The sequence below is a fragment of the Euprymna scolopes genome, chromosome 34 (assembly GCF_053919585.1).
Source record: "Euprymna scolopes isolate OS-2025 chromosome 34, ASM5391958v1, whole genome shotgun sequence".
Lineage (NCBI taxonomy): Eukaryota > Metazoa > Mollusca > Cephalopoda > Sepiida > Sepiolidae > Euprymna > Euprymna scolopes.
Window position 1 is genome coordinate 21,826,634 of NC_136515.1, and position 17,928 is coordinate 21,844,561.

Consider the following 17,928-nt stretch of genomic DNA (forward strand, 5'->3'; position numbering starts at 1 on the left):
TTGTAAACTTTGATTTTTGTATTTAAAAATAAAACTACTTGATTACCTGATTTTTGGTGCATTTTTTTTTTCTCATCATGAGTATGTACATTATACATATTCTTCTGTATTTTTGTTTTTTAATATAGGAGTAATTCTGGACAAGCTTCCCAAAAGAATTTAATTTTAAAAAGTACACTTGTGAGTGACAGATATACAAAAAAATCTGAAATAGTGATTTCATTCATATTATAGTAATTGGTTATACAGTTGGAAATTTTGAAAGGAGTCAAATTTGTTAATCTCTGAAAAATCAAGTCTGAATATTGGATGAATTTAAAATAAGGAATCAGAATTTTGAGAATCCTGAAAGTCTGAGTTGAACCTCATGCATTCCCACTCTGTAATTTAAAATTTTTTCTATAATGTATATTATATTTGTAAAATGCTGATTGATAAAATGTGATTTTTAGTTTTCAAACTTCATCCGTAACTTTTTTAATTTTGTATTATTTGGACTGTTGTTTACATCCTAGTTATAACCTCTGACCTTTTTCATCACCCCCACAAGCACAAGTTTGCTACAAGTTTTATTAATGCAGAAGCCCCAGCTCCCCTGAAGGGAGCTTCTTCATTGTGCCACGTTCCTAGTGCGCGAATAACATTCAAGATGAGAACAGTAATCTGCATGATACTCGTCTAAAGAATTCAGAAATATGTTAATCAGTTGGAAGAAAAATGGAAAAATGTTGAACTTTTGAGAGAGGTGATAGTGGCATATTAAATTCAAATAGCCAGAGAATATTTAATACACTCAAAGAATTATATATAGTTATTCCAGGTAGAAAAATATTCAAAAATTAAGAATAATTGAATTTCAACAAAGGTCATTGATAGTGCTCAATCTGAGAGCAAATTATACTTTTTATTATTCTTTATATAAATAGTCATATCTTGCTACGATGTGCAGACCATTTCAATCATATTTGATTTTATCAGACAAGAAAAATTAAAATACAAAAATTAAAAAAGGTTCCAAACCTTTTCAAACTTTGAGGAGAGAAGATATGCCATGACTGGCGTGAAGCAAACTTAGTTCTTCTTTTTAGCCTTGATTCATGCCAGTCATGGCATATCTTCTCTCCTCAAAGTTTGAAAAGGTTTGGAACCTTTTTAATTTTTGTATTTTAATTTTTCTTGTCTGATGAAATCAAATATGGTTGAAACAGTCTGCACATCGTAGCGAGATATGACTGTATTTACATAAAGAATATATATATTTCCTTGTTCATCTGATTTATATAAATAAATATAAACTATAATTATCCAGACACACGTTTTGTCAATACAACTTACCAGCATGATTGATTTGAAACTGCGACCATAGTTATTGCATTTAGGTACCCTTACTATAAACTTTGCTGGAGGTAGAAACATTCTTGCACATTAATGTATACGTATATGTATCCATGGATAATTATATTTTATAAATATAGATGCTCCCCATATAGAGAAATAATCCTTCATAGCATTTAAATGTTTCACCTTAGATATCTGAATTTATTCGTGTTATCACCAATGCAATAAGAAATACACACACACATATATATCGTCAGAGTTGTGGTTTCTATGATAGAAGTATTATTTAAATTTTAAAACTTACATAAAACTGTAAGAAATGCTTACTACCACGCTAAATTGATCACGGCCGATGTCAAGACGTTCTTCAAAGAAATTGACCAGGTTTCAATAAGATGAGCAAGTACTATTCAGAATGAAGAGACAAACTTTAAAAAATGGCTTTTCCATAGTTATTTTTTTTTCTGTAAAAAGAAACTGTGTTTTTTTTTTTTTTTTTTTTTTTTTTTTTTTTTTTTGCCAATAAAAACTTACAAAAATTAATGCGCATAAACAGTCTTGATAGATAGATTTGTAGACAATTCAATGTCCTTAATGCATAATTTAATAGGATTTTATAAGAATTTTTTAAACCCACCCACTCCTCCTCCTAAAATGAACAAAGCTGTTTTTGTCTGTATTGCTTTCAGCTGTGACACACATAACTTACACCTCTACAGCAAATGTTGTCCTCTACTTAGTCTACCGTAAATTAAAATTTAACTTGGAAATTTTTTATCTTTTTTTTTTCCTATTTTTGTATTTATTTATTTTTTTTTTCTTATAGCTAACTCTAATGTTTACAATAAAACAATGAAATAATTGATTTAACTATTTTAATATTTTTCTTTTTCTTTATTCTTTTCCTACCAAACTAACTTTTACAGTGGAACCGTATGCCCCAGAAGGCTACAATCCTGAAGCTCCTGGCATTAACCCGCCTCGGCCACCTTTCTGGGTTGGACCCAGAGGACCTCTTCGTCCGAATCAACCCTTTTACTCGCAGCCCCCAAGACAGAGAGATCTTGTTAATGTGCCAACCATTCCAGAGGTCTTAAAGCCTCTAAGTTAGTACACTTTGATTTGTTGTTGTTTATTATATTTCTATTCGGCAATTAATTTTTGTAATTTTGTTTTTTCATTTCTACATGCTTCATGAATGACATTTTTATTTTACCTGGAACTGAACTAATTTTCTTTAATTTCTTTACTGATATCATGTGACTTTAATCTGAAAGTTTTGTTTTTGAACAATTTTCCATGATACAACCAGTGCCACAATTTAAGTGATTCAAACCAATTTGCAGCAGAATCTTTTAGAAAATGGCCAGACTTTACTAGAAATTTTGTTTTACGCAAATCATATCAATTCTTGATTATCAATACATATATATATATATATATATGATCTCAAGTTAAAGGTATTCAGGAGATAAAACTCATGAATTAAAACGAGGTTATTAAGAGTGTTCAATAAAAAAAGAACAAAATATTTATCCTGTTAAGTCTTGACATTCTTATGTCAAATGTCAGATGACTTAATGTCATCCCTCCCACTTAAATTTTAGCATTTTAACATTTTATTTTTATTAAAAAAAATATATTTCATTTCTTCCATTTTTGAACCAGATGCCTTCGGTGGCAAATAAACTTTTTTTACGTCGCCTTACTTTTGGTTTCTTGCAAACCAATTTGTCAGAAACATTACCATGTTGAGTGTAGCGACTATATAATATTTGTTGATAAAATATATATTAAATTTATTTATACAAACATTGATGGCTACATATGTGCATATGTTTCTGTAATCGCCTGTGCTGGGGAGATTACGTCTTTAGCCCATGAATAATCTTCGAAAACTGACATTTCAAGACACAAAAAAAACATTACCTTATTTCGTTTACAAAATTATTCATGGCCTGAAGACGTAATCTCCCCAGCACGGATGATTACAGAAACATGTATGCACATATGTAACCATCAATGTTTGTATAAATAAATTTAATATACCTGCTGTTTACTCATTGAGCACTTTTTGGTTGACACATGTTTCATTGAATGTACTTCTAGGAAACTAAACTCTACTGCCATAATATAATATATATATATATATATATATATATATATATATATATATATATATATATATATATATATATATATATACACATACTCTTCCGTCAAATCCTGGTGTATGATGTCCAGGCAACTAAGTTGTCCGAAATCCACAGATGATTTTATAGCAGTGAAGGCCTTGTGTAGGACTATCCACACCTTTTAGAACCACTACTAACCTCAGTCGTTGCAAATGATTGCCACAGAGCAGACAGTAAACCTCAGGGTTTACATCAGTTTTTTCTCCTAGATGCATGTCTCAAGGAAGACTGAGGATGCATCTCTCCTAGTGATTTCAACGCACCCCAAGATACTAACCTGGAAATTTCTACATATTGGTGCAATACAAACAGCATCTAGTATTTCCAAATGGTCACCCATCTGGTACAGGGCAGCCTCATTATTGCTTAACTTTGGTGATCTAACGAGAAGTCGTGTGTCAATGTAATTATACCATACATACATGTGTGTATATACAGGGTGTCCAAAAAGCCACTGAAGGTTTTTGAACTTAAATAGATTCTTTATTTTTGATATCTTTCTGTAATTTTAACACAATCTGAATAAGACATTAGGTAATTTAAAAAAAAAAAAAAAAAATGCAAAATTCAAAGAATTTTTGTTTATGAAAAATGTCTTTAAATGATATTGCTATTGATAATTAGTGATGAGACGATTCCAATATCTTTCCCAATTCCGATACAATTATTGATTCAGATTCTTATAAATCTCTAAATATTTAACTATAGAGCTGTTACCCCCCCCCCCCATTACTGTGAAAACACATGTAAAACGTGCAGATATTTTCTCAAAATGTAAATGTGGAGGATTATCTACAGATTTTAATTTTACTATTAGTTTAAAATCAATTATTATTACTACCTGTAGTGGAAGAATTTTTTTTATGCAAAAATCAAATTTTAAAAAAAAAAAAAAAAAAAAAAAAAATGCGACAAAAGAATTGTTTTTCACATCAGAAAAATAGGCACATTTTTCCAATTCCAATTACTCATTCCAGCACTACCAATAATACTATTATTACTAACATTAAGTAGTCCTATGATGTATTCAAATAGAACACGCATACATAATTCCCTCATAAGGCAAAACGCACGCGAGAGTTTTGTATGTCCAACAAAGGCTTTTTTTCGGGGGGGGGGGGTATTATTGCTTAGAACTTATATACTGTGTAGATCATAATATATACGAATTACGAACGTGCGTCGCGGCTAGATTTATTTACATTGAGTTTTACACAATTCTAGCTATTTTGGCTCCTCTTGTGTTGTTTTAGCTTTTTCGTATAAAAGCGAAACTGATGTGAAACTAAGGTGCGGTTCTCTGCCTACGGGCCGGGAGCGTCCAGAAAGCAATAGACGTTTGGTCAATGTCGGTTTTCAGTCATATCAGAAAATTGCTTTCATTTGGACACACTCCCTTAATAAAGGGGAGCTGGTTTTCCCAACACGTTGGGGGGGAAACAAAACCAGACAAAGTTGGGTAAAAAAAACAAACCCAAAAGAACTATCCCACTGTTAAAATTAAGTGCGGAATTTACTTTCCTTTGACCCGATTACATTCGCAGCGCCCCTGCCATTTATAAACGTTAAATTGAAATTGTTTTCAGTTACTGTAACTAATAATTATACTATTAATAATAACAGTAATCATATTAACAATTTTTCCTATGAAAAGCTGAGAAATAGGTTCATTATTTCTAAATTTAAGAGTTTAATTTTTCAGTGCTTGTGATAGTCGATAGTTTTTTTTTTTAATGTGGTTTTAAACAAAAACAACAGTACTTAAATGTATTGGAAAATAATATATCAAAAAAATTAGGAAAATTCATTGAATAGAAAATTATTTATTATGAAGTCATTTTTACAGAAAATTTGGAAATTGCATTTTCTGTAGCTATAGTCTCTACACTTTATGCTTCAATTCGTTTATAAATATATATACTAGCCTGGGTGCCCAGGTGTTTGGAGGTGTGTATTGAGCCAAAAAAATAAAAAAATTGGTAGTATGCAGGCAAGTTCGAACCTGTGACGCAAAGGCGGAAGAGAAAGTGAAAAAAAAAAAAATCTGACATCTTGCCATTACTCCATGATACGACCAGAAGTTCAGAATGTTGAAATTAAGTAAAGTCATTCCAACCGATATGATGACTTGCGAAAATGGCAACGCAAAAAAAGTGACTCTTCCCTGTAGAAAAGTGCCCAGTTGAGGGTGAAGGAATTAAAGTTTTTAGGTAATTTTTCAATATTTGTCGTTCGAAGAATCGAGCTTCAAAACGATACCAATCTCATGAAAATCCATTGCCTCTGTTGAAAGTTTTAAGCAGACATGCATACATGTATACATTTAAACAGTCTGGTAAGATTTATATTATAGACTAGTGAAAGTGCCCGGCGTTGCCCGGGTGTTTGGAGACGTAAAAGAAAAAAAAGTTTGGGGAGTTAGGTAGGCTTGAACCCGAAGCTGTGGCGCAAAGGTAAAAAAAAGTGTGAAAAAACCTGATATTTTACCGCTCGGCCACGACAGGACAGGAGTAAAGTGTTTTAATTTAATGATTAAAAAGTTAAGTGACAGGTGTATGAACTTAATGTGGTCAAACATCACGCGACTTAACTTCGACTGCAAGCTAGTTTTTTCAAGATGTTGGGAAAACCAGCTCCCTATAAAAAGGGGGTGTGTGTCCAAATGAATAGCAATTGTCTGATATAAGGGGTTTCCCCTGCATTGATCAATGCTCATTGCTTTTCTGGACGTCTCTGCACGAAAGGCCGTGAACACGCATTTGCTTTCAGTTTCGCTTTTTTATACGGAAAAGTCAAAGAAACACGAGAGTAAAAAAAAATATTGCGAAAATGGTGTAAAAGTCGACCAAATAAGATACACGCAAGCTCCTTTCATAAATCTGAGATATTACAATCTAGGGAGCATATAAAAAGTTAAACAGTGACCTCCCTCGACCCCCCCTCCCTCCCAAGCCTTTGATGGACAGTCACAAAAAATGCACACACACACACACTAACACATTTTGCATTTTATATATATAGATTATATACACCTATGAAACAATTATAAGCTATTTATATAGACAATAAATCATATTTGGAGATAATACCAACTTTAATGCTTGATATGCTATAAAACGAGACAACCGAACAATTTTTGCTTCAATTACTTTGATGGCATTAATTTGACTTGGTAGAGGACAACCTATGATTTTTGTCCAGGATGGCTTATTCATGTATTGACAGTTAATTTCTGCATTTAGAGGAGCACCCACCCCTTTATTTGCAATTATGTGGAATTTAATGACTGTGCACAATAGATGTCATTACCACACATTAGATGTTACCCCCCCCCCCCCTCCCCTGCTCTTTTTTTTTTTTTTTTTTTTTTTTTTTTTTTTTTTTTAATCTTTATGGTGTATCAATCCATTTTGTTTTATTTAATGCCTAATCTTGTCAATTTGATAAATGTTTTTATGTTTAAAGTTCTTTGTCATTTATTTATAGTGTTTGGTTTGGTTGTTTTGTAGAGGAAAAATTATTGCTTTTGTATTTAACGTTGCAAGACATGATTGAGTTTTGCACAGCGAAAGAAGACAGTAACCTCGATGTTTGGTGCATTTTAAGTAAAAAAAAAAAAAGAAGAAAAAAAAAGCTGGATTTACATTAAATTCTGTTCTATAATGTCTATTCTTTTACGTTTCGGATTAAATTTTTTTTTTAATCAGGATTGATAATTTGTATTTGGATTATTCAAACTACTGTGATATCAACTGGTCCATTTGGCACAATAGTTGATTTTTTACTAATTGGCTGGGAGACCAGGGTTCAATCTTTAGTCAAGACATAACAAAGACTCTAAAAATGGTACTTGATCCCCCTTTTGCTAAACCTGTAACATTTATAAAATGAAGAATCAAGGTTAAGTGGAGTAAAGTAAGCTTTGGAAAGGAGTGGTTACACTTTGGTGTAGTAGCTCATGAAAAATGGAACCTTTGGATCTTCCTTGACTATAATTGACCACTTACTGTCACATCAAAAATAAGGACAGTAGACTGATTAATCTAAAGAATATAGATTGTTTTTTTTCTCTTGTGTTCAGATTTTTTCAGATGTTCAATTCGATTATTTCATTGTCATTCCACAAGTAACAAAAAAGTCATGTTCTATGTATTTTGTTTCCTCTTGATCATTTTTTCGTTTTTATTTTTATAGACATTGAAGATAAGCAAGACACCAATGCATCCTGTGAAACCAATCGTACTGTGATTCCCCCGAAACGGGATTATGTTCCGACCAATGATCTCCACAAACCAAACAATCAGCAACATCATTATCAAGCAAGATTACAACCGCATCACCAAAATTTTCAACCAAACTACCAACGTACGTTTTTTTTTTTTTTTTGCTTTGCTTTACCTATACAGTGTTGCTTGGGATGTATTACAGTCATTTTAGGTTTTATTTTCGTTTTCACATTTTTAAACTTAATAAATAACAAAATAATAAAATATAACATTTTAGTTGCAAGGCAGATAACAAATTCCATTTAAGACGAATGGAGACAGCAAATGACCATTTTTCGACATTGAAAAGTAAAATGTTTCAGGCACACCTATTTCTTTTCTTTGCATTTTCTGTTTGAATAAAATTGAATTATTTTTTAGCAGTTATCTAGCATTATTAAATGCAAGAATATATCGGTATTACTATGATAGTAGAAATTGCTGCAGATTTCTTGCAAAAAATATTACGAGCAGGAATAATTTGCCAAGAGCTTGTGAGTTTTTTCTTTGTAACAAAATGGACCAATGCTAAAAAAAAAATGGCTATTAAAAATAAACTGTTCATATTTTAGGATGTAACCTGTTTTGGTCTGAAGTCAAAAAAGATTGATAATCACTGATTAATCATATTTTGTCAATACATTGCACTTTCTCATTTTGACATATTGTGTAAGACTCAAGTGCCAATTCAAAATAAAATAACATGAGAACTTCTGGATGTACTTATTACTGAAAAATATTTGTGCACACCAAAAATTACGGAAAATTATCAAGTATTTTAATAAAAAGATAAATTTATGAACTCTGAATAACATTTGCATCAAGCCGTTGTGGTATAGATTATCTGCCTTCTTCTAATATGAAGATATCAAACAGTCATGTCATTTAGAATTCGTTGTTTCTAAATAGTAAATTAATTTTATTAAAACGTTAATCTTAATTCGTTTTCCTTATTTTATTTTGACTTGTTATATTTCATTTGAGTCTCATTAAAAAATAAAATAAGCGCCAAACTCGCTCTCTCTCTCTCAGCAGTTTCTATTGATTCTCAGTCTAGTAATCCTAAATACTGGCTTCGTGACCTGATATGCACCAAATATCGCCCCCCCCCCTTGAAAAGCGCAATGATGTTCTACAAAATCAAAAACAATTTTCCTCTACAAAACAACCAAACCAAAGACACTGAATAAATATTTGAAGAGGTAAAGAACTTGAAGCGTAAAACCTTTTTCCAAAATTACTGGATTCTGCATTAAATAACCTGAAAATGTTCGATATGCAGTAAAACAAAAGTGTTATTATCCTAATCTCTAGTCCAGCAAGTTGACCTGATTGACATTTTTTTTTTTTTTTTTTAACTCCTGTTCCCCCCTTACAAAGCATATCGCCACTTGAATGTAAACGGCTACTATTTGGGGCCATGTCTAGGAAAGATTAACTAGATATTTGTTTATGTTACATTTAAACTTCTCGAGACAGCCAGGGAAGCAGGCAGTAGGAAGGGAATTCCAAAGTCTAACTATTCGAGGGAAGAAACTATGTACGTCGAGGGAGTACAAGTGAAACCAGTTCATCAGAACACATTCCATTAAAATATTTGTAAAAAGAAAAAAAACAGGCGGTGATATAACATTGTGACGATGAGACAGAGGCTGGAGCTTAGTTGATAAAGTTGGACCGATTGACAACTCTTTTTTTTTTTTTTTGATTTTATCTTTTTTTTTTTGATTTTATCTTTTTTTTTTTTGATTTTATCTTTTTTTTTTTTGATTTTATCTTTTTTTTTTTTGATTTTATCTTTTTTTTTTTTATTTTATCTTTTTTTTTTTTTTATTTTATCTTTTTTTTTTTTTGATTTTATCTTTTTTTTTTTTTTTTTTTCTCAAGTAATCATTTTATATACTAGTGGCTCTATTCACCCAATACTTAATGTTATGTTTCTTTTCTTAAAAATGTGGCTTATTTCGTTTTCATGAAAATGATTTAATGTAAAAAGAAAAATTAAAACTAACTTTTTTGCTGGAAAAAATTCGCACTAAAATAATTCCATATAAAAAAAAAAATGTCCTAATTTTTTTTTTTTTTTTTTTTTCTATTTAATTATTTTGACTATTATCCTCATCTTCTAGTTGTTGTTGTTTTCACAACGTTTCGACCAATTATTCCTCTGGACTTCATCAGGTTCACTGTGACGAGATAGGAATGTCGAAACCTATGACTACATCCACAGCAATTGCTGCCTTCAATAGCTGTTGTCATCTCACCACGGTTTGATCACTTAATCCTCTGACTGGCTTTGGGTGGGATCGAAATCGCTACCTCTAGACAATGCTCACTTGGAATCTTAGATATCCGCATCTCTATCCACTGCACCATGTCGCGGTTAACCTGACGAAGGCCAGAGGAAAAATTGGCCGAAACGTCGTGAAAACAACTGGAAGATGAGGATAATAATTCAAATAATTGAATACAAAAAATTATACGATTTACTCGTCTCCAAAATAATTCCAAGCTGATTCAATAAAAAATTTCCTGTTTGAATTCTACTTCAATAATTATTTAATTTAGAAAATTTTTAAGTTAAAATTTATTTATTTTGCAGCTACGCAAGGGAGAACTGTCCCACGGCATCTTAATACGACTTTGGAAGTGCGTAAAATACCAAGAGATCAAAACAATATTGCCAAATTGAATGAGCATTTCGGAAAATTTGGTGTTTTAAAGAATATCCAGGTATGTTAATCCCAAAAGAAAAAATGTTTGTTTTATACAATGTCCCAATAAAATGTATACACTATTTAAATGGCCATAAAACCAACATTTATTATAAGAAAGAGGTTTCATACATCAAAATACTATGAACAAATATAGAAACCAGCCAATTATCAAGTGTTCAAATTATTGGCCGTTGTGGTCCTTGAGCATCTGACAACGCTCACTGATTGAATCAAAAACGTTCCTAAGTCAGTTCAATTGGTATGTTGACACATCTTCTTTCAATGGTTGTTTTCAACTCATTCACTGTAGCTCGTTTTGTGGTGTGAACCCTGTGTTTAACATATCCTCCACCCCTCGGGTCCCCTAAAAGAGAAAAATCCATGGAGGAGCTCAAATCCGGTGAGCGTGGACAGTACTCGATACTTCCTCTTCGTCCTAACTATCTGTTTCACAGGTTACTATCCAGATATGCTCTTATGTCTTAATGATAGTGGGAAAGTGCTTCATCTTGCTGGAAGTGCCATTCTTTATTTCTAAACATCTCTTGGGAACGTGGCATAGCGTATTCATGTAGCAAGTTGAGATAAAGAGTGTATACATTTTATTGGAACACTGTATATAATGACTGAATATGTAGGGATGAACGTATTATAAAAACTCTATACTATCCTTCCTAAAAAGCAGTACATTTAGCAAGATTTGTGGTAGTTGTGTGAAAATGTTTAAAAGCAGAATTTTCCGCAAATCGCTTTTTTGGCCAAATTCCACTTTTTTTTTTTTTTTTTTTTTTTTTTTATAAAAGGCTGGTTTTCTATCTTACGATAGTTCTCTCTAAAAACTAAAAATCTTTATTTTGCTGTGAAGGTTAAGACTTGAAGCAATTCATGAAGGGAGTAGGAGACTTAGATAACTTCGAATTAAAGAATGACTTCCGTCACCTCTTTTCACATATGCTTCCACTGTCTTTGTCTTAATTTTGACTTTCTATGTTAAAACTGATTGGAGTTGTGTAGGAAAACAATTTGTTGCCTTTTCTCCATGCAACCATGACATCAGGTCAGAAAAATTAACTTGACTTTAGCCTTTTTTTTCTTCTTCTTTTACTACTGACCATTCAGATCCCCGCTTTGCATATTTTGAAAATAATTGTTCTGAAATTGAATATCATCTTATATTGTGCTAATGATATTGTCATATCCTCAACGATTGTCATGTTTCTGAATTTTTTAGATGAAGATAATTTATATTATAAAATTATAGACCGAACCGGGGAGAGTAAGATGACTTAAAAAAAGCAGCACTTATTCTGGATGATGATCACCTACTAAGACTTTGTATAGAATTTAATACAATATGGGAACCAATTATTACAAATAATAGATAATACTACAAATATATATATATATATATATACTAGCAGTTCCGCCCGGCTTTGCTCGGGGCCCTATGCACTATTCATAAGGTTATGTGCATATGTATATATTAAAAAGTGTGAATATGTGAAGTAATGCCTTTCTGTATAATAGTCTTCCTTAACTACCAAAGAGAAAAGACACAGATATTTTCACTTTTATAGGTAGATAGATAGATAAATTGGATGCAATATATAGAAGTGATTTAAAAAGTATTAAAAAAAAGGAAAAAAAGAAGGCTCATGCGCCACCACCGAGAATCAAAACCAAAACGTTCAGCTCACGATTTATTTTGCCTCTGCTGTCAATGACTGGCCTATGAAAACATGTTACTGCAAGGCTAAAAATCAAAACCTGAACCAATAGCTACTACGTTATGCATTCGTAATGCCGGCGTTCGACCTTCACCGGGCAAATTTTTTAAATATTTTTTAATTTTTATTTATATATTTTTTTAATTTTCACACTTTTGCACCGATTTTTCTGGGCTAAAACCCAAATATAAAGTTTTGCATGGATTCAAATACCTTATATATGAAGATTCATGCCTGTAGAGCAAAAACTCTAGAAGTTTAGTAGGCAACATTTGTTAAACAAATATATACGTATACATAAATATATATGGAAACAATTTTGTGTTTACTATAAACTTTTTACGCAAATATTATGCAAGTATAAATCATGTAGAATATCTGTACGAATATAATTACACGTAATAGTTAACTAAAGATGATTATCCAATTAGAAAACCGAAGCAACTAATAGGGAATTAATTAAAATGAATGTTTAAAAGAATATGCAAATTAGCTAGATCTTTTGCTAGTGAATGCAATTCCACAACCAATACATAGCAAAAAAGAGGGTTTTTAATATGAATATCAATACACGCAAAAGAAAAACGAATTTATAGGAGTATGTATGTGTGTGTATATATATATATATATATATATATATATATATTAGTGATGAGTAATAAGATTGTATATCTAAAACCAAAAATAGATTTAAGGCTCCCAAAATTCATACTAGACAGATCTACAAGGACCTGTGGCATTAGGGCAGGTCGATTTGCAACTTTTTTCAGAAAATCAACATGGCACTGGTCATGATAGTTGGGATTTGATGTAATAAGAACATATACCATCTTGAACAGAAAATTGAGTATTTAATTTTAAAAATCGTGTAGAAAAATGCTGAAAAATCCTTAATTTTCATAGCATTTTTCACAACACTGATTTTGAAATTTCACTATTTTTATAAAATATTCAATTAAAATTGATATATTTATATGAAATACATTGAAAGAAAAATACATGAATTATAATTTTAATTATGAATCACAACTAGCTAAATATCTCAACTTTTACAACATTGATTAAACAAAAATTGTAAAAAAAGCTAATTAGCAAGTCTTTTAAATTTCACAATTCAAAAAGATATGAGATGTATTACATAATATAACAACTTGATACAAGTTACAGAACCATGTATTTTAATGTTTTATTAAATGCAATAATATAAACTTATTATAGAACTAAATTGTTCTGTATACTTTCCTTTTGAGGAAAATGAAGGTCTAATTTGCTGGCACGATGACTTAGTAATGTGTCTGTCTTGCTTCCTGGCCATATACAATTTTTTGAGAAAAATCAATCAAATTTGACCAGTGTGGCTGTAAAATTGATAGCAGTAATCTTTTTAATTTTTTTTTTTTTGTTCACTATTTCTGGAAAAAAAAACATTTGAAAACACTTTTTTTAAAAAATATTTTTGCGATGTAATATGAAGAAAACTAATAAAATTTAATGGATAAATATTTATTTACCTAATGGACAAAATCTTTGAATGCCCTCTTCTCTCACATCCAATTCATCTGAGTTTATCATTGATATTATATTTTCTGGAAGTAGTGCAAAAGCACTATATTTTGAACTGTTTAAAACAGTAATTTGGATTTCAGTTAACTGTTTTGTTCTCTGAATCATTAAAATATACTGTTGTTGGTTAAAAAAAAATATTGTCGGTTTTGATCTCAAACCAACTAACTGCATATACTTGGATGATAAATTTGACCAAAATGTTAAATTTATCAGTGTTTGAGGATAGACAACTCTAGTCCATAAACACATTAATCTTGTGGCTTATGTTAGCCATCTTCCTTGATTCAAGAGCCCAATTTTCTAACCCTAACTTCTCCACAAGAAATACCAACAGCATACTCCAAAAGTAGCCTCTGGTCTTCACACTTAAATTATTTGTTTCTTCTGCTGTCAGATAATGATGATCGGGAGGGACACTAATTTTTTAGAATTCTACTTGAGACAAATCTTGATAATTATTGATACAAAGTTTCACCAAAGGACCAGTAAATGTTGTTAGGCTTTTTGTTGTTCCATCAATTAATTTAAAAATTGTTGTAAATGGCAGTTCTAGTGGAACCTGAAAATTGGAAAATTTGCATGTTTAATAATAGAGCCAGATTACATAATAAATACCAATATATTATTTTATTTTCCACAGAAAAGGAACATAATTGCAGGTGAATCTATAGAATTAATTTTACCTCCTTGTTACGAGGACAAGTGCAGATTATGTGCCTTGTTTGACAATTTTTTGTCTTGCACTTTACTGCAAAGTCATCACATCTCAAGACAGAAAGTTTACAGCTACAAGAAGATATATCAAACAGTCTATCTAGCTGTTCCTTCATTCTTTTCACTTTGATTGCTGCAAGAGATTTCCTGTCAATCTGTTTGGCCCTCTTAAAGCAAAATATATTGACTTTCTGTCCTATATAATGTTACCTTAACAAGGGCAATTGTGGATTGACTGCTTGCCGAATACTAATTATTTCTTTGACAATTAACTTGGAAATCTCACTATTTTTTAAGTGGGGATAACTGTTTTCGAGGAAATAACTAAACTGGATGACTTGTCGTGAAGTTGGGGGTGCTGTTTCATCCAAATGACAAGGTGGACCAGCAAATTTTGTGAACCACGGGTTAAAACTGAACGTTGTGCTTTTACTGACATTCTAATCTGAAAAGTAAAATAAATAAATGAATTATAACTGAAGAAAACTGTTTTAGACTATCTTCCAGTTTCATACGTAAAAAAATAGGCACTAGTTATAAGAAATAATGAAAAACTTTGTATAGTTGAATTAGATGTATTGAAGAGAGAGGACCAAACCAAATCGGAGGCATAGTAGTGTTTAGTTTAGACATTTTTAGCAGATTTTAGCTCCTCCTTCGATAACATGAATTTATCCATAAAGAGATTAATTCTTGCTGTAGCTGTGCCATTTTAAACGAGTGTTTAGAGTTTGAAAAACCAGCACTTGTGTATCTATGTTACTATGCTATTTTTAATAGTATTTTCAAGTTAAATTTAATTTTTATGAAATTTTTGTTTATTAAATTTTTAGGTGAAAGTACAGAATAGTTACAATACAACCTCCTTCCCATATTAAGAATGGCTTTCTAAATAAGTTATTTTAGCACAATAACATTGATGCACAAATAACAAAAAACCTCTAAAGGAGTTTCCTTATTTACTCATATTAATCTTTGTGGGTTATCTGATTTTAAAACTATAATTTTAGAAGAAAAACACTGCTTAAAAACAATTACTCCCTAAAAATAAAAGAAATTAAAATTTGACACTAATTTTCTGCAAAGTATTTTTTATTAATTAGAAAAACTTGAAAATTTACGTGGTTATGTTTTCTGTAAAGAATGTGTAGAATAAAATTGTATGGACTATTTTTTTGTGCTTTAATATAAAACTGGAGTGTTAACATATTTTAATAAAAATTTCAAATAGAATTTGATGTGAAATATTAGGTTGGTGCAAAAATAATGCTTTTGACGTTCATTTGAATGTCAAAAAATGACATTGTTTTTGTGCCAACCTAATAGAAAAACAAATTAAAAAAGATAAAACAAATGTTTAAATTCACTGCAGACACTTGAAATATCTATAATATAAAGCTGTGTGTGTGTCTGGTCATGAATAGGCTCCGATATAGTTGACTATTTTAAAAAACTGATTACATATAATAGATGTATCGAGACACAGGAATGGGTATGTTTGATCTGGCAGAACGGTGGTTCATTAAAATTGTGGGGTCTGCGTTCGCGCCTGGCCCCCAAAGTATGGAAATAAAAAAAAAAATGAAAAAGAAAAAACGTTTACAAGGGTTTTTGATATAGATGTACATAAGAATACTTTAATATGTATGTTTTAACTTAAATAGGGATGGTATAATAAAATAGTGGGGTCTGCGTTTGTGCCTGGCCTCCATAGAATGGAAATGGGCACAAACTTTAATAAAGACTTTGAATATCTATCTGCATAAGTATACTTTGATAATTATGTTTCAGTTTGAAGAAATATGGTATAATAAAATTATGGGGTGTTTGTTCGCACCTGACCTACATAGAATGGAAATATGTCACAAAGTTTAACAAGGTTTTTTAAGATAGATCCACAGAATATTGTGATAAGTGTTTCAGTGTGAACAGGTATGGTATAATAAATTATGGGGTTTTTTACTTTCATCATATTTTGCTTTGGTTTTGATACCCCCAAATTCAAAGCTATCTCTTTACAATCCTTCCTTTTCATAACCTCTCATACTTTCATAAATCAGAGTCCATTTTCTGTAGGCTGTTTTTGAACCCAGTCAACGACTGGTACTTTTGCTAGTAATAATATATTTTAAGTCTTTTTCGTTTTTTCTTTTGAAATAATTAAGCTTAAATCATAATGTTTTCAAATTAAATAATAAACAAACGTTAATGTTTTGCGACGGTGAAATCTAAAATGTTTCCACCCCCAAAAAGTTCCTGAAATGAAAAAACAAACTTTGGTCGTTATTATTTAAAAAAACATAATTTTACCTTTACACATAATATGTATTTTATTAATTCATTATCGTCACTCATTTTATTTAAAAATGTAGTTTAAAACATATTCTAAATAATGATTCTATTTTCTTAACAGTATGGATTGTTTTGATGACGGGACGTTCTTGACAATTCACCGAAAAACTTTTAATCGCTTCAATTTTTCAACTTTTAAAGTCATTTCCTCAAGCAAAGATAACGATTTTGAGAAAAATATTTCGTGTAGGTCTTTTCTAGGTTAAACACCAACTATCATCACCATTGGCTTACCCGGCTTCCAAAATTGACCTGCCCTACTGTGGCATAACGGATAAAGTACTAGGTAAATTCAGTTGTGGCACTCTTCTGGGGGTTAAAAGTCCAAGTGGGTGATACTAAGAATACAATTATGAATTACTTAAAACCCTTACCTAGTTATGGCTGACGGAATGAAAGCAAGCTATTTCAATTAATTAAATAGGTTCCCTTCAAAATTTTGTACAAAGATTACAGATTATTTGAATTCTTCTGACTACTGTTCTCATCCTGAGTGCCATTTGCACAATATTTTGGTCAGTGTAACCTCTGACCTTCTTCAGGTTCAAGTTGTCAAACTCGGGAACCTGCATTGCACCACAGGTCCTTGTAGAAGTGATCTTCTGAAGGTTGAAGGTTCAATCCCCAGAGTGGGTGACCGAAAATACAATTGAGATTACTTACGACTTCTATCTAGTTATAACAAAACATGCTATAGCTGATGGAACGAGAGCATACTAATCCTTTGTGGATTAAATAATCGTTCGTTTCAAACTTTCATGCAGATTTTGGAGTTTGACAAAATACACCTGAAGAAGGTCAAAAGTTACATCAACCAAAATGTTGTGAAAATGATACTCAAGATGAGAACAGTATTCTGAAGAATTCAAATAATACAAATAACCAATCCTCGTCTCAAAAATTTGTAAACCAAAGATTTCAGTTTGACAAGGTACACCTGAAGTTCAGAGATTACAGATGAGAATTCAAATTCTGTCATGACCAGATATTATAGGTGCAACCTCACCTTTGAGTTAGGATCAAAGTGTAGTATTTATTCAGTTTTTGTCAAAAT

At 31.1% G+C, this 17,928-nt stretch overlaps 1 protein-coding gene across 4 annotated transcripts in view; it reads left to right on the top strand.

Moving 5' to 3' along the window:
• Window positions 1–17,928, top strand: part of LOC145259126 (RNA-binding protein 26-like) — a 100,487-nt gene that overhangs the window by 51,290 nt on the left and 31,269 nt on the right. For all 4 annotated transcript variants that reach the window (XM_080116802.1, XM_080116803.1, XM_080116805.1 and 1 more), the window contains 3 exons: window positions 2,265–2,444; window positions 7,728–7,898; window positions 10,401–10,531. In XM_080116802.1, coding sequence (XP_079972928.1) covers window positions 2,265–2,444; window positions 7,728–7,898; window positions 10,401–10,531 — 482 coding nt within the window. The remainder of the gene's footprint in view (window positions 1–2,264; window positions 2,445–7,727; window positions 7,899–10,400; window positions 10,532–17,928) is intronic.